General features: G+C 40.6%; 2 protein-coding genes across 7 annotated transcripts in view; both read left to right on the forward strand.

The window, feature by feature from the left end:
* The window catches only part of mettl16 (methyltransferase like 16), a 30769-nt gene extending 26470 nt beyond the window's left edge, over window positions 1-4299 (forward strand). For all 3 annotated transcript variants that reach the window (XM_022767379.1, XM_022767378.1, XM_022767380.1), the window contains exons 9-10: window positions 2744-2917; window positions 3349-4299. In XM_022767379.1, coding sequence (XP_022623100.1) covers window positions 2744-2917; window positions 3349-3990 — 816 coding nt within the window. In that variant the 3' untranslated portion in view covers window positions 3991-4299. The remainder of the gene's footprint in view (window positions 1-2743; window positions 2918-3348) is intronic.
* A 2231-nt stretch (window positions 4300-6530) lies between these two features.
* On the forward strand, window positions 6531-26117 carry mnt (MAX network transcriptional repressor). 4 transcript variants are annotated; one of them, XM_022767387.1, is made up of 6 exons: window positions 6531-6752; window positions 11141-11768; window positions 12229-12270; window positions 12600-12711; window positions 22653-22845; window positions 23064-26117. In XM_022767387.1, exons 1-6 carry the CDS (start codon window positions 6680-6682, stop codon window positions 23873-23875), a joined length of 1860 nt encoding a protein of 619 aa, XP_022623108.1. In that variant the 5' UTR covers window positions 6531-6679; the 3' UTR covers window positions 23876-26117. The 4 variants fall into 4 exon arrangements, with proteins under 4 accessions (XP_022623108.1, XP_022623109.1, XP_022623112.1 ...); XM_022767391.1 differs by having other exon boundaries at window positions 6675-6756; XM_022767389.1 differs by lacking the exon at window positions 6531-6752 and adding an exon at window positions 10915-10986.
* Window positions 26118-26124: the final 7 nt, after the last annotated feature.

Below are 26124 nucleotides of genomic sequence, written 5' to 3' on the forward strand. Positions count from 1 at the left end.
TACTATAAAATAATATAAACTATAATTTGAAGTAATAAAAAAGATCTTAGTCTGATGCAATAAAATAAGAGTAATCAAACTTCCGTCTCCAGATCAGTGCAACAGAGTGAAGGTCACAGTCTGCTCCTTCTCTCTGCTGTTTGTAGGTCAGTCGGCCATGCTGTCTGCTCTGTCACTGTATGCTGCTGCTGCTGCTGCTGCTGCTGTTGTTACTGCAGACCCCCCGCTGTCTCCCCACTTTCAGTGAGCCTGCAGTGACGCGCAAGTGCAGCCTTGAAATATTGTTTGCAGTGGACGATAGCTGCAGAGCGTCTGCTCTATTCAGACATAGCTGGGTAATGACCTCCACCGCCATTATAGCGTGACATTAGAGGGGATTAAAGATAAGAAACGGTGTTTAATTCATTGCAGGTTCAGGTGGAGCTCATGTGGTTTGAGTGCCCTCTTGTGGTGTGTGATGAACATCTGTCTTCTATTGATTTGTCCCACTGATGCACTGTTTGACCACGTATACTCATCAATGATCTAATGATCTATATCTCAGTTAACAATTAACTAGTTGCATCATTCATCACATTTTTAGAGCTTAAGAGAAAGACAGAAAATATTTGAAAAAGAAACAAAAGCTTATCATATATAGTCTACTATGGTGATGGCAATAGCAATTTGCCACAGTTCTTCTGTGGATTTAGTCTGTCTCAGTGTCTTCCATTTCTCCATGTAATCCCAGACTGACTCCAGGATGTTGACATCAGGGCTCTGTGGGGGCCAACCCATCTGTTGCAGGACTTCTTGGTTTCTTGTCTCTGAAGATAGTTCCTTATGCCTCTGGCAGTATGTTTGGACTAGTTGTCATGCTGCAGAAGGGATTTGGGACTGATCAGACATCTCCCTGACGGTACTGAGTGAAGTTGTGAACATAACTACAGACGTCAACAAACTCTTTGCAGAATGGCTGAGAGTCCACCACTGCTGGCAGTACATCAAAATAAAAATCCAACACTAACACCAATACTGATACAATTGATTCAGCTCATTTTGTAGGAGCTATACACTGCTTGTTTCTATCTGGTTTCACTCCTAACGAACTGCTACAAACACTTTAAGAAAAACAAAAGAATTTGATTTAGGCTGTTAGCTGGTGTGACTAACACATTGGAACAATGTATGAACACAAGCCAGAACAAGGGGTGTTACTGTTCTTTCTTTGATTAACACTTGAACAGTATTTTAAGCCTTTGTTATACAGTAGATTACATATATATAGTAGATATAGTAGAAACAAAAAAATGAGAAAAATCCCACACCATCCAGGTAAGTAACAGGATGGCAATGTCTGCGCATGTTTGCTCAAGTTGAACTAGTGTCTGTGGTCCTCTGACTGGATAACTGAGACAGCTTCTTTGTGTTCATATGGGCCTGTTGTCATGTTTGCCCACATACCTGATGAAGGTTGAACAGACCCAAACGTTGGAAATTTAATGAATATTCCAGCAGTAACAGGGAAGCAGCATGCAGGACTTTTCTCATTTTTATTCAAGTTCTCCTCCTGTGACACATTCAGGTGCACAGAGACTTTTTCAGTTTTTTGAAGGAGAGCGAGTCGTACTGGGCCACACTCAAACTGAAGACTTAATGGTTCAAAAAACTGCATATATTGTGCCACGTTTTTGCAAGTTTATCTCATATATACTACTGTGTTTTATCATTTGCTTTATATCTCATAAGATAATAAAACAATTATGGATTGTAGCTACTGTAAATGTAACAACAAAGTGATACAATATAAATGGCTATAAGTTTATGAATGCTGTTGAGAATTTGAACACGTTAAGACTGAATGAGAGGTACGAGGAACGTTTTAACTTCACGCGTTATTGCTGGTTGCCATAATATGTGCACCCCCGGCTTGTTATTAGATCTAAAGTTATTGGTAGTAGCATGTCACTCAGAGAGCAATGGTCAAAAAGTTGGAGGTTTAAAGAAAAATCTCTACTTTGACGTATGAGATGCAACTCATCTCTTGCAACTGGACTGGAATGCAACTCCTGGATATGAGACTGACAGCTTTAAGAAAAAGTTAATTTTCACAGATGACTGTCCTTAACCACATGAGGAATATGGATTCTTTGGTTTAGATTTTCACTTTTAAGATTTTTAAAGGTGTCTCTTTTAGATGCCTCTTATCAATTATGTTGGTTATAAGAAAACATTTTGTCTTGTCACTGACTAAAATTTGTGAAATATGTGTTAAACAGCTTTTACTGTGTGCAGACCACTACCCTTGACTCCCCTCTGCTGGTGGCCCTGCTCTAGATATAGTGTTTTTGGACTATTAAATAATACTACTAATAAAAAACAAAACAGACCAGATTTAGAAAAAGTAGCGAGACTAACAATGTGCATCAATGTTGTATAAAAAGTATGAGATAAGTGGGAAAAGGAGAAAAATACCGTTGATTAAAAACAAGACGGAATGTAATACTCTGTTTGACTGTAATTTCTATTACACATTAGCTAAATGATCCTATTGACTATGATACCACAGGTGTCCATGGCATTTACAAGTCTCACCCACACGCACTTTTTGATTTGTCTGTCTGACCTGCTGCTCTGTTTCTCAATTAAAAATATACCTTTAATAAGGAAACTGATTTTAATCGTGTCCTTTTGCATTCTGTTTTACATGTCCAGAATAATCTTTGTAAGGATTATTGTTTAATTCTCTCTGGTTTTCCCTCAGTCTCCTCCCAGTAAGAAGCGCAAACTGGAAAAGTCCCGGAAACCCTTGTCGTTCACACTTCCAGAGGCAGGAGTCAAGGAGCTCCAGGTGAAAGCCTTGGCGATCGGCTGCACTGCCTGTAGCCCTGTGGACAGCATCACTGCCCTGCTGGAGAGAACACTCACTGACCTGAGGGTAAGACAACTCTGCAAAGTTGTAACATCCTCCTGTCTCATAGTATTATAATTTGCTGTGCTATTTTTTGGCATCAGATAAGGGCTCACTAGTACCTGAAGCAAGAAGAGTGCTTTGATATATCCCATGTTTATTCCCAAGTTGCACTGTGGATGAATTTTGTTGTATAACTATACAACAGCCTCAAACATTACTATAGAGTTGAGTCGACACGTCTTTGACACAGTCACATTAGAAACCAAACATTAGATGCTTCAGGGTCACAAAGGTAGTGTTTATCTGCAGAGCTGTTGTGTGAATTAGCACGTTTTTCATGCATTTACAATCCTGCTCATTCCCTGCATTTAACTGACTAAATGTAATTGATCAGCTTGGTAGATCACACACTGTCAAGTCACCTCAGTGTGTCTGTTTGTCTTCTTGCATGACAGGTGCTGCACAAACATGTCCCCTGCAAAAAGCAGGAGCAGAGTCTCTTTCTGACAGCTGTGGAGAACACTTGGATCCACGGTCGTCAGAGACGACGTGAACAGAAGCGTCAGTTGCGAGAGCTCCCTAGAGCGCCTCACTGTGCAGGAACCAGCTCTCAAACCACTGTGGCCTCAGCTGTGCCCGCCACGGCCAAATCAAACAAACCTGCTTCCACACAAAACAGCAAGACCCAAGGTGATCACGCTCAAAACAAAACCACTTCTGCACAGGAGCTAGATGAACATCAGCTTGAAGAGGAGACAGGAAATGGCTCCTCTTCAAATGACATAAGTAATGATGTAACGCAGAACACAACTGGAGAACAAAAAGAAGTCTCAGAAGATGTAACTGGTGAAGATGTGGACATGGAGTCTATAGGCCCAAAGGAAATACTTGCCGTAGCAAGTGAACTGCCCTCGAAGCAACCCCCGAGCCCTGGTGCAGTCCAACACTTCCTGTTTAAGTGTCTGTTGAATGTGATTCTGGAGGAGAGCGATGTGATGGTTGAGATGCACTGGGTCGAGGGTCAGAACAAAGACCTGATGAATCAACTGTGCACTTACCTGAAGAACACACTTTTAAAGTCTGTTGCAAAGTCCTAAATGATCAGAAATAAAAACACGGGTGCGAATTTCACAAACATTATTTTTAGAGATTAGTTCCTTTCTGGACGGTTAAAATTATTTTTCTCTGTATATTTGTATGCAGCTTTTGAGAGGTTTGGAAAATGCCGAATCCTCTGTGGCCACTGGAAATTTATTCCAGTAGAGAATCACAATTACATGTTGCCATTATTCATTTCAGATTTTCCTGTACTTGTTAGTTTACCTTTTAATGCAGTACATACTGCACACTGGTATTTTTCCTCAAAGCTGTCAAAACATTTGGAATAAATGTACATTTTTATAACATGTTTGCCACTTCATGGTGTTTCTTTTATGCACAGTCAAGTATTTTTTAATTTGTTGTGTTTTTTGATGATGCTTCAGTGCCTTTAAATGGCCACAAGAGGACAGTGTTTGTGTTTCTTCTACAAGGGAAAATTCTGTTGAATGAAGATTAAATCCTTTGATTGCTGTTTTTTAGACATTGTATTTGTGAATGGCTTTGTCTTGGCAGTCAGCACATCTTAAATTTACACTGGCTGTGTAATTCAGGATGTTCCTGGAGCCCCTCAGCCTTTCCTGTGCCTGGACAACTTTCAGTATTGTAGCAGCTATTATTACTCTGTTGTAGCCGACACATTTCCTGACCAGGGCTGAGTGAATAACAGGAAGGGAGACCTAAATATCCAGGGCCATGCGTACGTGCACGTTCACTGTTGGAGTCAGGCAAAAACACAATTTGCAGTTGTACGAAATGTCCCTCGGTTTTGCCATTGACTCCACGTGTGTGTGTGTGTGTGTGTGTGTGTGTGTGTGTGTGTGTGTGTGTGAAAATCATGTGAGAACTGGAAAAAGTAGAGCAAAAGTAACATTAAACCAGGCACTTTGTGTTCTTTTGTCATATAGCCAACTGATAATGATATGCACTTTTAATGTTTAGGAAAATAAACACCTGATGAGTTATAGTTATTAGTTATTTTACTCACATTTACACATAAAGAGGAAATTTCATTCATAGGTAAACTCTGACCTTATAAACCAGTCTGGCTATTCCTGGGCAATGGCTGAAATGTAATAACGGTAATTACATGAATAAATCAACTATTGCTACATAACTAATTATTTAATTGCATTAAAGGTCTTAATTTGCTCCCCTATATGCAGTGCTGAAAGAAGTACTATTACTTAAGATTTATTACTTAAGTAAAAGCAGCAGTATCAATGTGTGAAATATTCTGTTAAGTCGTGTTCAAAATTTAACTTAAAAGTATAAAAGTATTGGCATCATACTTTAAGTACCCAAAGGAAAATGTACTCATTTTGTAGGATGGCCCATTTCAGAATACTGTATATATGTTACAGTCTTATCTAAACCTAATTTAATTGTCGATTGTATTTTCAATCTGTAAAGTAACTGAAGTTGTCATATTTAGTTGAGTAAGAAGTACAATAAAATGTAGTGGATTAGTAAAAACTACGTTAGCAGAAATTTGTACTTCAAGTATAACTACCTCAAAATTGCACAGTACTTGAGTAAATGTACATGACTTTCCAAGACTGCATATGTGCTTGTAATGCTTTGCTGTTTACTCAATTTGACATTTTTAGTCACTAGTTAAATGATTAAAAAGGTCATGGACACAGTGCAAACAGCAAAGAATGCGGGTCAGCTGTGCATATGTCCCCTCACAACGCGGATTTTATTTGGATCCATTTTGAGCCTTTCTAATGTATCTCTATATAATATATCTGTATTATAATCTGTGTATGCGCTTGTCTCTGACGCTTGGACGCGGGAGATGTAGCACAATACACTGCATTGCTTGTATCCATGTGGGCCAGAGCCATACCTTGTTGTTCTTCACGCTGATTGGCCGTCGAACAGTACATTAATGAGATGTAAATTTAGCCTACTGCATTCATGGTTAGTTGTAAATTATGGAGAAAATTATGTCACGTATGATTTCCACTTTGATGAGTCACTGGCTAACAAGTGTTATATATTGTCAATACATTGAAGCCCAATTCGAGGGTAAATAGGAGTTGGAGTGAAATTTCACGAATAAACCTCAAGCAGTCATTAGATGCCAGGGTTCTTACAAATATGACACAAGACGGATGTGAGTTGAAAATGTAAGTTTATGTAAAAAGCCACGAACAGTGATTATAAATCGTTGCTTACCGTACTGTGATGATGTAGGTTAATTTTAGCTGCTGAACTGAGGCGGTTGCTAAGCGACACATGACAGGCAGGGGTGGGAGAGTTTGGCTGCTAACGGCTTCTTTTGCCACATTTTGTACCACTTTTTCTGATAAAGTATCAGAGGCCAGGTGATTTTAACACCAGTTCCTACGAGTGCGACGGGCTCAGACTCGCAACCCAGGACAGGGTGAATCCCATCCAAACCGTACTCCATGTTTTGTCGCTGGGAGGGAGTGTGTCATCTGTGGGCGGTTACAAACGGTGCGTGATTCACAAACCTTATTTGTTCCTACTACTTTGAGCGCCATCTTGTTTGTAACTCCTCTACGTAGTGGTAGAGTTTCTATTGAGGGGGTGTCCGGTTACCCTTTTTTCCAGCTTTAGACTGGGGACCTCTCCCTGTGCTACCCGGGCACGTATCGCATTTGCTTTATCGCCTTTCTCTAAAAAAAAATAAGACACCGTTTTTCCAACTGGACAGAAATGAGCATCGAAACGCTCCTGGAAGCAGCCAAGTTTTTGGAATTGCAAGCCCAGCAACAACAGAAAGCACGTGGTAAGTAGGTATTTTATTACAATTTATTATAGTTTATGTTTTCCCTATAGTGTAAACTAGGATATATTGATCGTATCACGCTCAGTAATCCAACAAAATGTGTCTGTAAAAGATTTTATTTTCCAATCCAAAGACAAACTATTTATTGTTCATTTATGAGCGACTATCATGAACTAATTTCAGTATGGACATCACAGATTTGTTGCTTTTTATATTCAAACATGACCACAAGTACTATTTTAGTTTTACTTTCATATTCGTTTTGGTGTGTAGAAGCGTTGCTGAGTTTCGTTAACTCTTGCTTTGGTTTGTCTTCGTTTAAGTTTAATCACGGCTGTCCCAAATAGCTATTAAACATACATGGGCCGCTGCAGTATCAGGAGTTACTGCATTGAAACCTGCTGCATAGACAGGATTGTTAATGTGCAACAGCAGCGTCACTGTAAAGTTGTCAGGTCGTTTCCCTTTCTGCTTTTGCTCGTCAGTATATTCATCACCGTCTGCACGCACTGCTACGAAACATTTAAAACCAAAAAACCAAAACATGGGGGGGCAAAGGGCGGTGGCGCAGTGGGATGCCAAGCTTGTTTTACATAATGACCTGACATCGTCGGCCGGGGATCAAGTGACTGGCTTTCAGGCTTCCCCTGCCCTACTATTCCCCCGCTCCCGATGCTTAAAGATGTTAGCTGTTGTAGTTCTATATCACCGTGCACTTGCATGTTCCAGTCTGCTTGTCTGTGTCTCGTAAAATAAAATAAATATATAAATAAACAAACAAACTCCCTGGCCTTTCAGACGCTCGTGGAGAGCTTTGAATGTCTGTCGATGACGTGTACCCTTCAACCACGCCCCTCCATGTTAACATTTTAGGAGGGGGAGCGACCCCGCCCCTTTCACCACGTGCGTGCTGGGCAACCCCTTCCAAAGATTGTTTATTAAGAAGATGACTCGCTACTTTCCCGCTCTACATATCTGATTTGTGTGAAACAAACTACTCTGAAAACAAAATCTAGTTTGTTCCACTAACAAGAGGAACAGACGCTGTAGCTCAGTGACTTAGTTTCACAAGCAGTGTGGAGATTTAGGCCAATACGTTTCATTACATTATTTCTTTTAAGAATAAAACACATTTATAAAACTGGTTGTTTTAGGATTATATCCATGCCATTTTTCTTATTGACTAGTAAATGTTAACAGCAGTATATAATGCTGTAGAACTAATTTGGCAAAAAAAAGATGAGTCATAAACACATGTTTACTTCATGTTGCACTATAAGACTTAATGTAATTGATGGGTTGTCGAAACTCAAACAGCGGCCTCATTTATGGTTTAATGAAAATACTGTTATTGTTGCCATAGATTTTTATCGGCACACCCTGTCTGCTAGACTGCTAATCGTTTATATTTGTGTTGCAAGTCATTGATTATTAGATGTGCAATGGTTGTTTATGAAGTATTTATTGTTAACTTCAGTATATTTGCGAAAAATAAGCTTTGTGTAAATATTTTTGTTGGAAGACTGCTTACCACTGCTTTACAGTTTTGTACCAGTAGAAATTGAGTTGAAATGGGACTGCCAATTAAACTGCACCAAGAGATAGCAAAATGTTTTCCAAAGAATTACCTGTGGCTGTTTCACAATCATCCACAAGTTACTTTCATTTTTAAAGCTATTAATAGCTCCACTTGTTATATCATGCACTTTAGGAAAATAGTGCACATCAGTAGCACACTCACAAAAATCAAGTATTGGCTCAAAACAGAATTTAGTGAACTGCTCTCCCTCCATGCTAATGACAAGGTAACAGAGCAGCTCAGTCATGTTGTTGTAAACAGTATCACCTTGTACATTATAATGAATATCCTATGTTGTTTAGGCTTGTGCCAAATGTTGCACAAGCATTGTTTTTCTCTCTGTAAAGATTAGCTTGTGTTTAAACCGTCAGTATAGAAATTTTCCCAACCATTTGTGGGGAAATAGTTTGTTTGTGGTACTCAGAACAGGGTCAGAGTGAGAACTCCTACTTTTTTCCCTCTCCCAGATCCTCCCGCCTTGCTGCACTCCCCCTCCCCTCTTCCACCCTCTGCTACTGTAGAGCAGGTCACTGTGTAGAGGAAAGTAGGCCAGTGTTTCTCTATGTGCTGCTGCAGTTATATAATGTCTATAGAAAACCCTCTTGTTTTTGTAGGTGTTTCGTAGGTTTGCTCTCAGGAAAGGACTCCTCAGTCTGGTGTGTGTCAGCACCACAATACTAACTTATCAGTCTCTCATTACAAGGCATGAAACATCTTATGAAACCTAGCTAGTGCACTAACTAGTACATCTTGTTCTTTTGTATTTTTTATATTTTCTTTTTCTTTTTTTTTCTTTTTTCACTCTGAAGAAAAGATTTCTCAGTGAAACATAACACATATCTGCAGCAAAAAGTGACATACCGGACTGTTCAATTTCATACCAATGAAATGTTCTCCAGAGCTGCTTAGAGCTGGAAATGTTTCTTTCCTCTTTCACATTTTTTTTACAGTGACAATGTGTGTGTCTGTGTGTGTCTGTGTGTGTCTGTGTGTGTCTGTGTGTGTGTGTGAGATAATGTTCCTGAACTTTAAACTCTTTAGCTTTTAGACAAATACAATTTTGGTACATTGGTACAAAATGTTTAACCCAAATGATTAATATGAAGTACTGATTTGTGCAACGCTTACAAACCAATGAGTGCAATTTTCAAGGAGGAAATATTTAACCTGCTTTAAATCCAAATAATTGATTACAAAGGCAGACATCTGTCATCGTATTGTACAATCAGTTTCCAGGTTATTTGGTACACCTAATAAACAGTACTGCAGTAAATCCTACCCTCGTGAAGGTTAAATTGTTCAGTTTGATCTTGTTATATAACAAGATATAGTCATTGTAGACATAGTTCTGATAATCTGAAGCCTCTTTTGATGAGAGGTGTCTTTAGGTATTTACAACCAAGTCCAGCTGCCCTTGATTCAACCCCTCTTGGATAACCATGACCCAAATGACTGAGAATCTTTGCAGACATTTTAGAAAGGTGTTGATTATTATGAAGGAGACCCAAAGACTGATGACACTGTCCATAGGGGATGGTCATCCTGTGTCATTTATCTTTATAGTCATATTTTCCATTGTGTCTTGTTTTTTGGAGAAGGTAGTATTTTTTTTAATTTGCAAGTTTCTATTCATTATAATCCTTAACATCTTATCATGATATCTTCATGTTTTCAGTGACTTCTAACAAACTTCCTAATATGTAATTAAGTGTAGATTCACTGTTAGTGAATCGGAAGTGAAGAGAGTACTGTGTAATGCTGCAGTGACCCTGCTCTCCTTCATAATGATGTTAATGACAGTTACTTGTATCTGAAATCTCTAACGTGGAACATCACAGCTAGCATAGCAACAAGACAGCCCCTTTCTCCTGCATCTATACATTATGGAGGGGTGTCTTGAAAGTGAATGGATAGTACTACAAGGTTATTTATTTGATTACAACTCTTTTTCACTGCCATATGCTGCAGCTCCAGTAATAGTCAACCTCCCAAATGTGTTTTTTACTTTACTCTTCACAACATACATCTTGTTGTGTTCTTGACATAGGTAATATGCTTATGGACACCTTTTTACAAAAGTAAATGTGAGACACGTGTTGGTAGTAGGGCTCCCTCAGTGTGAGGTTTTGTTAGAGATGTAGCTCAGACACCACCTCCCTAACATAACTTGGTCAGTGGACTGTGACTGGGATTACATTACAGCAACATGTACCTCCATTAAAGCAACAACCTCCTTTTGTTAGAGCGAGCTTTAAGCTAGACCAAATTTTTCAAAAGCCTGTCACAAAGTAGGGCCAGTAAAAGAGTAGTACTTCTTTCCCCACAGAGACTTTATTTTCTCCCTGTTTGCCCATATAAAATTCAACTAAGGCTTATGGTCAACACTAGACCACAGACAGTGATCACATAAAAATGAACAGGGAGGTACAGACTATCTCATAAGATTGGAGCACCCGCTGCTGTTGCTGTAAGATGTTATTCTTATCTTTGTTGAATCATTTATTTGACATTACCACCGGGTTAAACACAAACCTGCCACTGACGTCATGATGCCTGAGTTTTGGGTTTTGAAGATCAACATTTTCTGTTGCTGCCATGTGTGGAGATGCCTGTGGCTCTAAATCTTGAGCACTTTACTCTGGTACACTATGATAGGTAAATCTGGACTAATTTGGCAGCTAGCAGGCCTTGGTTTGTGCAGGTTGTCAGGCTGTCTGTCAAAGGGTATTCATATATCTGTGATATATAGTAGCTGAAGTGAAGAGACTGTGTGTATGTGTTCTGTTAACATGTCTTGTTTCTTCCACAGAGGATGAACTAAAGGAAAAGCTTCATCTGGAGCAGTTGACAGGGCAGAGGCACTCGGACGTGAACTATAACTCAACAATCCACATCAACAATGTCTCTAAAGCAGAGGAACTTCATACTGAGTGCCGCCCGATGCCCATACCACCCTCTCTGCCTCCCTCCTCCATGCCCATTACTGTCATCCCCATCCCCGTGGTCACCCCCAACCCTACAGGATCACCCACTCTGCCTGTTGCCACACTCTCCCCTCCAGCTGCTCCTCCACTGACCTCACGCAGGAGAGACCCTTACTCCCCCCAGGAGCAAAGTGCCACTGCTCTGTCGCACTCTCCACAGCCCAAACCTGACCACCCGACCTCTGTGCTGACCGCCAACCACAAGCAGCCGATACAGAACCACCTCCATCCACAGCTCATCACCCAAACCAACAACACTAAACTACAGCAGCAGACACACCAGCAGCTGGTTCAATGCTATCCTGGCTCCATCGTGTCACCCCCACAGCAACATGCCTTACTCCCACAGTCTGGGCCTGTGCTCCAGCAGCCTCCTCTACAGAATGGCTCCAACAGCCGGGGGAGTCCTCCTGATGACGGCCGCCAGCTGGACAACAAGAAGAGACCTGGAGGGTAAGCCTAAACCTATTAACTTGTTTACATTATAACCGAAATAGGGCTGCAGCTGAGTATTGGTTTTAATTGATCGGTTAAGTTTTGTCAATCAATATTAGTCTTTAAAATATCCCCTAAAACACCTCAAAGCACAAGAACTATTTAGCATTTGTGTAGCAGCTACATTATTGGTATTTCATTGTTAAAAGACTAAAATTATTGATCAAATCGTTTTTAGCCACTGAACTGAGACTTTCCTTTTTATAGTATAATTTACAAGCATGTCAGAGTATCATTATAGATTCAGCCTAGATTATGAATTCTACTTTAAGTTGGACATCTCTGACTGAGTATTGTCACTATATTTTCTGCTAGAAATAAAGCAAGAAAACTCTGCTTTGGTTGATTTTGATAATTCTTGTCACGTTGCCCTTTTGGAAACCAAATTCTTACTGTGCTCTCATCTGTGCTCTTACAGGGCAGGCACAAGAGAAGTGCATAACAAGCTTGAGAAAAACAGGTGGGTTTAACCTGTCTACCACAGGGCCTCCTTAAGAGAGAACTGAGGATATTTGTATTGTTATATTTGAATGATACTTTTCCCCAATGGCTTTTGTTCGATAGATTACTCTGAATCTATGGCCATATTTTGTTTGTAGCAGTTTAATTTAAATGCTATGCTTGATCTTTTTTTTAGATTTTCTTTTTTTTTCTTTTTTTTTTTACTTTTTTTAGAACGTCAGCTGGAGGTTTTGTTTTGTAATCATCTGTTAATAAAATAAAGCCTAGTGTGGCTCTTACACCATTTCTGCTGTCTCAAGTCCCTTCTCTGTATCTTTTGTTTGTCAGACGAGCACACTTGAAGGAGTGCTTTGAGACACTGAAAAAGAACATCCCCAACATTGATGAGAAGAAAACCTCCAACCTGAGTGTGCTGAGAAGTGCGCTGAGATACATTCAGGTAAGCCACTGGTGTCTGAGGTCTGATTTTCGGTCTTACTGCTAAATGTGTAAAGTGATGTGAGTGATTTAGGTGTTGGGTAGAGCTGACTGTTGTAACACCATGAAATATTTTACCAAAAGGTCATATCAGGACCTTCCATCGTAATATGAATGACTTTGACTTTTTTACTTGGAGGAGAGGTGGCGCAACTTATCCTGGGTAACTTGGTCCTCTTTTTATTGTCATACAGTTTTAGCTGGGACATAAGTGTCTTAATGTTTGTAAAAGTTCTTGGCACCAAGAGCTTTTACAACACATGTTGTGTTTTTTGTATCTTTGGCAAAGATATGTTGCTAGACAACTATACCAGACATTAAACTTTAGTTAGTGATGTATTGTATCCTTGTTTAAACCAAATATTCTTCAGACTATACGCTTCAGCCTGTGTAATGCATTCATCAGATGTTTGTGAATCTTGCAAAGACTTGTTTGCACTGGTTTCTTGGCACTCACTGAACAATGGAACTTCCATGCTTTAGGAGCCCCAGCACAATTTTATTTAGATAGTGCTAATATCACAAATCACAAATCTACCTCAATGGACTTAAATATCTGTACAGCATTATGACACCCTCTCTCCTTAGACCTTTGAGCTGGACAAGGAAAAACCTCCTCAAAAAAACGTTTAATGGGTAAAAAAGGGGAAAATAGAAGAAACCTCATGAAGATCTTTAAGGGAGGTACCCCTCTTTCAGGACATACAAACATGCAATAGATGTCATGAGCACATAGTGGATTTATAGTATGGACAATCAGGATCACAGCATTATAGATTGTAAACATTAATGAAGAATATGACTGGAGGTCAACAAGCAGCATCCAGGTGCTGCCAACAGATAAAACGTCATCCTCATGACCTCTTCTTCATCATGAAGACCTGGAAAGAGGGCAGACTATACAAACGAGGCATAACCGAGCACATCACTCACATGTCTACAAGAAGGAAACAAATACACAGAGAGAGAGAGAGACAAGGAGGAGGCTAGCAGTTGGGATGAAGATCCAGATCGAAAACATATTGAATGAGGCACTAATAGCCAGGAGAGGGAGTGATCCCAGGATGGCCAATGGTCCAGCAAAAAGAACCTGAGTGAAAAGGGAGGATGGGGAGGAGAGAAGAGAGAGGGTCTCACAGCCTGGATGCTCGTGTGCCTGAGGGAATAAACACACAGAAGGTTAGAGAGATCCAGTGGTTATGAGAAAGTTAACAGTAATCTCATTGGCAGGACCCCATGGACTATTCTGTACGTACTAGGTCTAATGGATTCATTGAGACTGAGATCGGCCCACAGGCGGGAGAACAGTAACAGGTACCATAATTAAAGAATAAGCCTAACTGAAAGTTAAGGCATAAAGAAGAGTTTTAAGTTTGGATTTAAAGGCCTTAGTGTAGTCAGTCTGATGTTAGCAAAGAGGTTGTTCCAGAGCAAGGAGGCACATAGCAAAAGACTCTGGAGCCTGCAGACTTTTTTTAAACTCTGGGGACAGACAGGAGCCCTGCAATCTGAGGGCTAAAAGCACAGGATGGAATATAAGGTTTAAGGAGATCAAAAGAGAGGATAGGATCAAACATAAAACCAAGGCTCTTGGCTGTCATACTTTAAGAAGTGACAGAGGAGTCGAGAGTTACTGTTGCTTGTTCAAACTGGTGTCTCTGTTAGGCAGGGCCAATGCCCAGCATCTCATTTTTATCTGAATTTAGGAGCAGGAAATGTTTTGACTTCCAGCTTTTCACAGCAGACAAGCAAGACAAATTGAGAAAATTTCAGAAATGTCATCAGCTTTTACTGGAAGGTACAGCTGAGTAATATCAGTGTAACAGTGGAAATTAATTCCATGATTGGATATAATTTGACTAAGGGTTAGGGTTTGTTGTTTTTTATATGGTATTGATTTGGTACTGTATTGGTATTGGTTCTGGTGATATCCCTACTAGAAATACACTTTCTTTCAGACAAGTAAGACTTAAAACAGCTAAGAGAGAACTGCTTTTGAAGTTTTATTACGGTGTCAAAAATAAATCTGGGATTATATTTATTGTTATTGAGTAACTGAAAAAAATATGCTGCTCTAGCAGTGGATAGAGCACGCTTATATTCAGTACACACTTGTGCCACTGGAGGTAGACCTCCAGTTTAGACTGTCGTCATTTTTGCAATTTTAAGCAGGACGCTGCAGTAAAAGGAACCAAGAGAAGTTGGACCAGTGTGTCTATTGGTAAATACATCAGTACTAACGTTATGAGGACAGGCTGGTATCGCTTCAATTGAAGGTAGTAAGCTGTCATAACAGATGTGATAGGGTATATAGTCAGATCAGAAAGTTTTGTCCTACCAAAAGTCTAAGCAAGATTTTCAGTTTACTCTCAAAGAAGACTAAGGAAACCACAAGGATCAGATAAGTTGGTATTCTTTCTTTAGAAAATGACACAATTAATCAATTATCAAAATAGTCTGTTTATTTATATATTTTTTTATTTTTATTTTTATTAGTAAACCCAGTTTACTGTTTCATAGTTCCCTGAACTATTTTAGGCCTTCTCTTTAACGTGCGGCACGGAGTTATTTATTCCTGTAGTCTTCTCACACAGACTTTGGACTCACCCTATTTTATAGTCTTTGGCTTGACTTTACTTATTTTATAGTCTTTAACTTGACTTTACCTATTTTATAGTCTTTAACTTGACTCTCCTACCTTATGATTCAGACGTCCTGGTTTCTCTCTGTTCGTGGATCTCGTCACCTTCTCACAGTCCAGTAGATCCTGGCCTCTTTTTAACAGCAAATTTTAGACTTTTAGTTCAGGAGTCCCAGCCTCCCCCGTGCACGGTTCAGGTCCTGTCCTGGACAGTAGGAAAGGTTGTTGAGATCCGGCTCGAAGGACCAAGTTGTCAGGAAAATTATCAAATAAAACTCAGGAACACCGTCTGAAAATTATAAGAGTAGGATATTTATTCTTGCAGCAAGGGAACAAGTTACACACCAGAGCTCACAGTGCAAATGTTCAACGGATGCAAGATTCACACAGAATCTTATACACAGACCTTGCATTGTTGCTGAAATGAGACAGACATAATAGAGCCTTATCATAGTTTATGTTTTGGTGTACCGGCCGGGAGAAACAGCGAAGGTCACCGCTCCTCTCGGACAACATCTGTCTTACAAGCAAACACAATAATAGAAAGTTCTATTCAGGATAATACAGTTTCTCAGGATATTACAGGATAATACAGTTTCCCAGGATAATACAGGATAAAACAGTTTCCCTCTAAGATGTTTATGTTATTCATAAAGTATCACAATTTTTCCAACAGTAATCAACTAATCGATCATTCCTCATAAATATCCCTGATTGTTGTAGTAAAAGGTGCAGTGATTTTTAGGGACATAAGGTACAAGTTATGTATAGTGAGTTAACTTATACACCATGTAGTCATCATCTGACCCTAATAAGTATTTACTACCAATAGTCAGGGTGAGATTTGAATTAAAACGTTTCTAAGAGTATTTCCAGCTTCTTTCTGCTTGGCCTTCCTATTGATTTTAGTCACATTCTGCTTTTTCAAGCATTTCCTGCCTTTTGTCGGTGTCTGTCTCTGTTTTAAGATCCTTATTTACTGAGGAGTCACGAACATTTCCTCGTTTGTGCCATTTTAAAGTGACTCTTATTGGGTATGTCTGCCATGTCCACAAATGACTCGCCATGTCTTTTTGTCACGCACTCAATGTGAGAGTATCCTCGTTGTAAAAAGCTGGTGCAAAGGTCCACCACTGGCCTAGTTTAACTCTTTCAGACTGTGACTGTGCTGCTGAGCATGTCATAGTGTTTACTGTGGATCATTTTTTTGTTTTCATGTAGATACATCCTGTAGAGTGGCAAGTTTAAATCTGAGACACAAGCTCACCCCTGGGCCCAAGATGGCATCAGGTGTTGCAGTTTAAGAATCACTTACTTTGTTATTTTATGTGGTTATACAGAGTAGTAATATCTGGTGTGCATACTGATAGCCCAGCTTGGTTATGTGCTTTTAAGGCCTCTGAGAAGACTTGACCCTGTGGTTGTTCATATCCCTTATTGTTATATAACTGTGGTGCATATTTACGTATGTAAATTTTGCAGAGGACAGTGTGCTGCTTATTTGATGCTCTGAGAAGAAGCAGCAGTCTGGTTATTCCTCTCTGCGCGTGGATACAGAGGGAAACTAGGACAGCGTGGGTGCAGAGCTCGTCACCCAATCTCCCTCCCTCTGCCCCCTCTCTGTGTGATTAAGCAACACGGTGTTCAGGGTGTTGTGTTCGACTGGCAGACTGACCTGCCTCCTTTTTCTCCTATGTTAACAGCTGAGCTGGACAAGGGATATATTTAAAAAGACTGAGGGGGAAAAAATCACAACTAATACCTTTTTCCGCAGAAACGTCCAAAAAGCTAGTCACAGTAGTTAATGTGTCTTCCAAATATGTTAGTTGATACATGCTCACAAATCTGAGCTCCTGAATCAGAGCTAAGACAACTTTCCAGTGATTTAAAGGTAAATTCTTATTGACAGGTGCTATAACTGTTTATCTATTGTAGGTCAGAACAGTTTAGTTGCTTTTGTAAGTTTACTCGTATGTGCCGCTTCGTCACAAGGTGGCTTTTTTCACTAATGTTATTTTGTTTTGGAGGGGTGGAGTAAAAGGGGTAGGGAACTTTCGGTGATGGCAAGCCAAAAAAACAAACAAACACGTGCACACACTGTCATCTTGACATGGGTGGTACAGACGCGTGTCATGGCTGAATACACCTCTCTCCCAGAAGCTGCCTTTTCCCTCCCCCGGCTGTCCTTGCTCTCCTCTGGGCTGGCAGCAGAAAAGCAGCCTGCACACAACAACACTGGGTTGAGAGGTTCAAATCACCATCACATTTCATTTGATTTATCTTGCCTGTTATCTAGTGTTAATTTGGAAATGAGTACAGTGGTAGTAGTAGCCTTTGTTGCTGAATTTTAGCAGTTTTCCACAGAAAGTGACTATCTCGGCCAACTGCTACACAGATCAAATTACACTTCCTCATTTCAGTTCAAGTGCAAATGACTCAGCAACTATCTGACTAGAAACCTTGCATGCGTACAGATTCTTCTTCTTGGTTGTGTCTTAGTTATGATGCTAACAGAGATATACATGGGGTTGAGTTTTTTAAATGTAGTACATTTGTTCCCTTGAACCTGTAGTGGCACTGCGAAAGCTGAAGCTGTAAAATAAGTCCTGATGCATTAAAGCTCCTCCTGTCTACTCCCCCTCTGCCCCTCCCTCCCTCCTGCTTCTCTGAGCTTTTAAGGCCACATGAGCAGCAAGCACATGGCTAGCCTGAGCCGCGTGACGTCACCCCCCGTGCTGGGCCCCCGCCCCGCTCTGCAACTCACCGTACCACCAGGCTTAGCTGCCAGCAACAGGGAGGGAACATGGAGCAGTAAACACAAGGCTCGGTTTACTCCGCTCGCGCTTCATTTCCCCCTGAAAGCTGACTGAACTTCTTCCTCCACTGCTTGTCACCAAATGCCAGTCTGAAGCGTGTTGTGCCATCTGGTGGGGAAAATTACAACAAATAAGATAAAATGAGAGGGTGTATATTTTAATATTTCCAGCACTATTGACATTTCATTGTGCACATAATTGCATATTTCCTTTGAAGCCTAGCCTTAAAACATAGTTGCACTTATTGCTTTGACATTTTCATATTCAGTCAGCCTTAAACATTAAAAATAATCAGTCTTCCCCGCCAGTCGAGTTCTCTTTTCTTAAATATTTTAAGTTTTCCGCGAGGTTGTTTCCAGCTGAGCTGTTTTTCACAACATGAGTACAAAGCTATATTAATTGTAGTCAGATTTGTTGACTTTGTTTTGTCAACCAGTCTAACAATATTCTTTAACTGCATTGTCTGGACTATTGATCATTTAGTTCTTAGCCAAGATGAGGTAATTAGGCCTGTTATGAGTAGCACAAGCTTGCATACAAGGTATGATTTGCAAAAGTGGGTATTTTTTTTCCACATACAAGCCTTTTATTGTTGAAGTCAAATACCACGTGAAGTTCTCTGTTCCAGCTTGAAGGCACAGTAAGACAAGGGTTTATGGTTACCACACTGTCACAAGACCTCTGTGCAGAGGCCTGATCAGTCAGCCAGGTTGAGCAGCATGTCCGCAACGTGGCCTCCTGAGCTGCTGGCCCTTTAAGAAAACCCAGTCTTGCGCTGTCTGTCCCCGACTGCTGCAAAAGTGAGTCAGTGAGTACAGCTTGTATTGCTCTCTTTCAATCCCTGCTATCTGCTGCCCTCCCTTTCCCATTTTCTGTGGGGCCATGTGCTCAGCACTCGCATTGCTTGTGACAGCGCTTGAGCAGTGTTTACCTTATGCGCACACACACACACACACACACACACTCGCATGCATGCATGCACACACACACACTTGCACATAATGCAGCCTGTCCTTGTACTGATCTAGATTTTCACACACAAACAAGGCAGCGATGGTGCCTTGTCTCTGTGGAAGGAGGAAGTTCGGAGGCTCAGGGGGTGCAGCCATGTGCAAGGAAACAAAGGTACTTGGCACATTATGTCCTACCAACCTGGTGACATGATTAACAGGGTGATGAAGTCATGTGTGATCCATCTGCTACAGACTTGGTTATCAGGTGTACATAGTTTATCTCTGATGCTGTTGTAAAGAGGCAAGCTTGGTGTTTGCTCTGTCCGCCATCAGCACTGTAACAGAGAGTTCAGTGGGCCTTGGTGTTTGTGGAGCATTTCTCCCCTCTTTCGTTTTCTCTCTGCATGAGTCATAGTTTGTGGCATGCACAGTTGTGGTGCCACTCATGTATGGCTGCCTGCTAATACATGAGGGTAAAAGTGAGGCAGCCAGTCCTGTCTGGTTCAAATGTCACACATTTTGTTCAGTCTCTATACCATCTCATTCTGAACTACTGAAGATCCTTTTGAGATGGGTGCTTAGTATGTATGTCAGAAAATATATCCTCCATGCATGTTAATAATTACATTCAGATTGTGAGTGTTAAAATAAATCATTACATGTTGTCAGGGAAAACTACGTTGCACCTTTGGCACATGAAGGTGTGCGTGGTCTTTTAGGTTACCGAGGAAACCTTAAGAGGTTTTTAGTAGTTTCCATGACAACCAAAGATGGGGGCATTTCAGTACATCATGTGTTGAGACCAAGGACGCTGTTAACGTGTTCTGAAATACGGATATTCCCAGCCCTTGACTGACTGTTGATGGTTGGTTCTGAATTACACATCTGTGTCCAGATGTTTATAAGTGTGTGGTCAGGCACACATTGTATATGATTTGTCTTGGTCACTAAGCTCTAGAATTGAGTGCATATCTACAGTATTAGACTACCATGGTTCAAAAGACAATCAAATCAAATTTGTGATTAACTTGACCACTGAGTAATAACAGTACTGAGTGAAGAAAATTTTGATCTGTTGGTCTGTATTTGGAAATAAGCATTTAAAGTAGAGCAAAAACTGATAAATGTCCTGGGTTGATATTAACTCATTACAAATATATTGGCATCAATGTGTATGTTGGCCAAGAGGTACCAAGATATTTCATTCCAAAATGCCAAACTAAGTTGGAGGTCATTTAGAAACAATTTCACTTTTACATATAGTTAACACAGTCTGTGGGATACATATCAAATGTTAACTGATACTGGATTTAAACTTCTAAATATATTTCAGTATTGGCCTGTAATTTCAGGTACCATTCCTCACCTTGATAAATAGATTGAACAGCTCGTTTATGTGGATTTAATTGGGATAATTGTGTTCTTGTTGTCATAGATTTCCTCTGCCAAATTAATGTGAACAGGACTTCCGCTGCGTTTGTATTTGTGTGTGAACACATCCCAGTGGGACCCAGCCCAAGCACAGACTGCTTGGCCCATGCATTTCTAATCCTGGATAAGAACTACAGACAGGTGCCCAATTACACAAGGCCCGCCTTTTGTCCCCTTTTGCTATTTATGTACATGTATATTATACTGTAGATGCAGGCACAGACTATGCAAGCTGACATCTCACTCGCACTTATATATTATAAGCCTAAAGCCACACACAGTTATCACTCTCACATATACACACGGTGGCATGAACACAAACAGGAAGTCCAGGCTTTGGGCCTCTATGATCCTGAGTCATCAGGTTGCTGGTCACACATTTCACACAGTGTCACTTCCCTGATCCTCAACGCCAGAGAGCGTGTTGGGTAGTATGACCAAGCTGAAGTTGTCGATTAATAAATTATATGAGGTGTTCATTTTCAAAGCACTAATGCCTAACAACATAACTCTATCCTATTGGTATTCCCCTTAGCCAGCGGTCATTTATATAGAAATAAGTTATTTGCATAGTGAGTATTTTAGGTGATGAGTATTGGTCTGTATACATAATTCTTAACTTTTCAAGTTTTCATACAAACAACTTTTCCTCCTATTGCCGTGTACAGGGAAGTCCAGCTCAGTTTGTTTGCTTTTGCCTTGTGTCAGCTGACAAGTTAAGGGAAATTGGGTCACAGAGAGCCACTGCCTGGAAGCACCTCTTACTTTCCATACTCATCACCTCCTCCTTCCCTCCCCTTCTCCCTCCTCCTTCCCTCATCCCTCTCTTCTTCCTTCTTGTTTCTGTAGCTCTGTTATTTTGCTCCCTGCACACAGGCATTGGTCTGAGGTTTATTTTTAAATTCTTACTTGTTGGACATATTACTAATTAATCAGCTGTAAAGACAGCACAGGTGTTATGCAGGCTTATACTTAGGTTTTATTGGAGGTGTTTCTTGGTGCTGAGCAGTAAACACACCAGAACTACAGTGAATTAACATGTTTTATAGAGCAATTAATGAAATAACTTCACTCTTCCTTTAGCGGCTGACGGAAGATTAATGTTTAATTGTCTGTGATAACTTGTCTATGTGAGGATGATGAGGCTGTTTTGTACAGTGGAGCCCTGTACGTCATGTTATTGTTCAAATAATCCAACTGACTATTAATACAATGTAATGGATATATTGCATACAATCAATACAGTACAATAACAAGATCTAGATCACAAAGCTGTTTTGCTGTTCACAACATCGCAGTGGTAGTACAGTCAGTATTCAGAACGTTTACTTTAGTATGACAACGTATGAAACACGTAACAATTAAAAGCCCTGTATTCAAAAGTTCACTGAATTTAAAAAATACAGAAATATTTGCATCAAAACATCGGACAGAATGGCCAATTTCAGAATTATTTGTACTCAGTTTGCAGTCTAATACAACAGTCCTGCTATAAATCCAGTTAAAATCAGGTCCACCTTTACTAGCTGCAACATTTTTGATGTGTGTACAGTAATTCATAAGAAATTACAATTCAATATTAAAATATACACTCAGTTAGAGGTTGTAGTTTGTGGTGATGTTCAACTATATTGCGTTATACCCTCACTGATATAAATGGGGTGGACAAAATAGTAGAAACATCTCTACATATAATGCAAAACCTTTGTTGACAGAGAGCATCAACGCCTAAGTTTTGAGGTTATTGTCAATCCGTTATATTCAAAAGTGCCTCCAGTAATCTGTCGAACCACATCTACATTGACAAAGGGAACATAAACCATTATATCACGGTCTAATGCAAAACCAGTAACTTAGACAAAAAAGCACAGCTTCACAAAGACATGATTTATTGTGGGGCTGTTTTATTGGATTATTGCATTACACTGTACATGTGAACCTAATAAACCATTAACTTGTGTACATTACCAGTGGCAGCTCACAGTGTCATGAAGTCACTGAGTTCATGATTTTACAAACCAATGACTTAAGTGTTTTAACATCTTCTACTTTCTCCTTTCAGACGTTGAAGCGGAAAGAGAAGGAGTATGAGCACGACATGGAGCGACTGGCCAGAGAGAAGATAGCCACGCAGCAGAGATTAGCAGAGCTGAAGAATGATCTGAGCCAGTGGATGGATGTGATTGAGATCGACCGTGTCCTCAGACAGACAGTGCAGCCTGAAGAGGACCAGGCCTCGACCTCCACTGCCTCTGGTAGGCTGACAGTAAGGGAGGGGCTTCTGCAGTCCTTCCCCTATGTTAATATTAAAAATGTATTTAAAGTAATGTTAATACTGCGTAAATTTGTAATAGTTTTGACCAGCTAAATGTCCCATCGACTATATCTTTTCACTATATCACTTTTTTAAATATAGGTGCAAAATCACATTGCATTCGGTAATACTGAGTTAATTCCTCTGTTGATGTTGCAGAAGGTGAAGACATTATGGACAATGACCTAGATGAGGAGACTGCACCAGGAGCACAGACAGCCTTACCCACTGTGCCTCAAACCATGAAACCTGAGCTGCACAAGACTTCAACACCCAACCAGACCCCAACCCTGACACCTGGCACCACCACTACCTCCTTCATCACCCAACACATCTCCATCCAGCACAAAGCTCGTCTGCACCACCCGCAGCCGCTGCCAATGACTCCTCCACAGCCAGTATCCAAGCCTGCAGCTCCATCTACACTCACAGCCACAACATCCAGCACTCCCACCACTCCCACTCAGCCCTTGATCCCCACCCAGACACAGATGGTGACCGCACCCAGCCTTCACCCCACAGTTATTGCCCATGCTTCAGTGTCCCATCCCTCAGTCATTCAAGCAGTCAACCATGTCATCCAAGGAGGGGGTGCCAAACACATTACCCACCTGGCTCCTTCCACTACCACCAGCTCTGTCCAGTTAGCCCCCGGCCCTCAGCCTATTGGCCACATTACCGTGCACCCAGTGGCACACTTGAGCCAGCATCTACCTGCTCTCTATCCTCAACCAGTGGCTGTCACACAGCCAGCTGTGGTTGGTCACATCACCCACACATTAAACCATGCCCACCCACAGGTGAATGGCACTACACCTAGCCAGCCAGCTGCCACCATCATTGGCAAGCAGACAGCAGTGAGCACCCAAATGGTGGCCCACCATCCACAACTGGTGGGTCAGACGGTGCTCAACCCTGTGACAATGGTGACCATGCCCTCTTTCCCCATCAGCACTCTGAAGCTGGCCTGAACACTGCCAACAGGACCACCAGGCTGCAGGCAGACACCCCACAACAGGGGAGAATCACAGGCCTCAGACCAGGCCATCAACAAGCCCACAACGAGGGCAGGAGAGCTGCCGTACACCTCGCTGCTCCACAGAGTACATTAAGCATTATTGCTGTTGAAAAGTAACTGGGATCATTCCTAAAACAAACTGCAAACCTCTGTCAGTATCACCGCCGTGTCCTGAAATCTTGATCCTGAAATTGGGATATGCCAGGCTGCATGTGGTTGATAGTCATCATGTTGAGTGTGTGTGGCAATGCAGAGTGGGCAGATGTGCAGTTTTTAGACCCTCACTTGGCGTTTGTTATTGCAGATGAAGGAGCAGTAGTCATTTTCACATGAGCTTTACAAAAACAGCTTCATATAGGGAAATGTTGCACTGCCAGTACAATGTCCATGACCGTCCTGTGACTGTGTTTATGTGGGTGTTGTTGGCTAGACTCCATCTTCTCACTTTGACTGCTGTGGATTAACTATAGCAGATCATGTACTATTGAGGCTACAGGGGGTTATGAGAGCTGTGACAGTGTAAGATCAGAGTGCTGCCATAACCAGCACATTGGGAATGTGATTTAAGGAAGCTCCTCCTCTCTAGCAGAGGCACATGCGGCAGGGCTGGAGCTAAATCATGGCCTGAACTAAACCTCCTGCACAGGAGCTGCAGCCCTCAGTCATGACATATACAGCAATAGCTCCACCTGCTGGCTGTTTGGGTTTATTGTTATACTTCTATCCCTGTGACAATGAAAAAAAAATCCTCCAATGACATAATGCTAATGTGTGTTATTCAAGACAACAGCACTTAAAGCAAAAGGGTTTGGTTTTTAGTGTCGAATTAAAGGACAATCAAACTGTTACTTATCTCTATTATTTGTCCTACAAACATGCTAGCAACTATACACTGAGCACAAGTTAGTGTTTTAGGATAAAGTTATGTTTTTGTCACAGCTGCTAATATTTTTAAAGACATTTTTGCCAAATAGAATCACAGTTTCTACATGTAGATGACCCCTTCATGTAAATCACAACAGACAGTGGTGTGTTCAAAAGTGTTGGAGATAAAAACTCGGTCTGAGGGATTTTGAATGTGAAAACCTAAAAAAAAAGGTCCAAAATATATAGTAAAGTGTGTTTTATGCTGTCTTGTAGGGCAAATGGTAGTAGGATGTGTGTTTGCATGCTGTGAATGCATGCCATGGCTGTTATTGTAGTGATTATTTTGAAAGTGAGGACTCGTAGTAGTGCTATCTGTGGTGCTCTGCGGACTTCGACAAGTTGCAGTTGAATGTAAGATTTTTTTTTGGCACAGAATTGAAGCTGTATCATCCATATGGGATCGGTACAAAGTGATTTCAGCAGCTGACATAAATCCAATCAATGCTTGTTTTTTTCAAGACCATCCTTTTCCAAAGCTACCACTGTGAAAATGAATTTCTATTAGTCTCAACGAGCAGCAAACCTACAATTTAGCATAGCACTTGCTGGAACAGCAACATGCTGTGCCCTCCTAATTTAGTCTGAATGTATTGATCTGTGAAAGGACACAGTAGCACACTCACCAGAAGTTTAGCCCTTTTTTTAATGTAAATGGGATTACTTTATTAAAGTATCATGTGTATGTAAAGTGTAACATTTAAAAATGATTTTGTATTTTAAGATTTACTGTTGCTCGTTTCATCTGGAGAATAACGTCTTCTGTTCAGTGTAAATTTTATAATATAGCTTTTTTTTCCTGGGACCATGTACAGTGCTGTACATCAGGGGTAATGACTACACAGACCTCTTCCCATGTTTATATCACATTCGGCCACTTTGGAAAGTATTTACCCTGTAATTTTTTTTATATTTTGTTCTGATGCAATATGATTACATCAAGGACTTTTTCTCCAAAGCTCGGTGAGTAAAAAGATAAATCAACCCTTCTTTCACTCTCAGACTTCATGCAAATGATTCTAAACAAATGCATTTTGAAATCATATTGTAGCAAAACAAAATGTTTAAAAGTTAACAGGGATTCAGATACTTGAAGAAGCAACAACATACTTGTGTATTTTCCCTATGGAGAAAGTTTAATTTGTAAATAGCCTGTAAATGTTGGGCTGCATTTAGATCTAACTGTATCATGTAAAAAGCAGGAGAAATGTCAAATTAAAAATTTATAAAAAAAAAAAAGATACTTAATAAATTGTATTATGTTTACAAATGTCTGCA

The sequence above is a fragment of the Seriola dumerili genome, unplaced genomic scaffold (genome assembly GCF_002260705.1).
Source record: "Seriola dumerili isolate Sdu_G_001 unplaced genomic scaffold, Sdu_1.0 BDQW01001178.1, whole genome shotgun sequence".
NCBI lineage: Eukaryota > Metazoa > Chordata > Actinopteri > Carangiformes > Carangidae > Seriola > Seriola dumerili.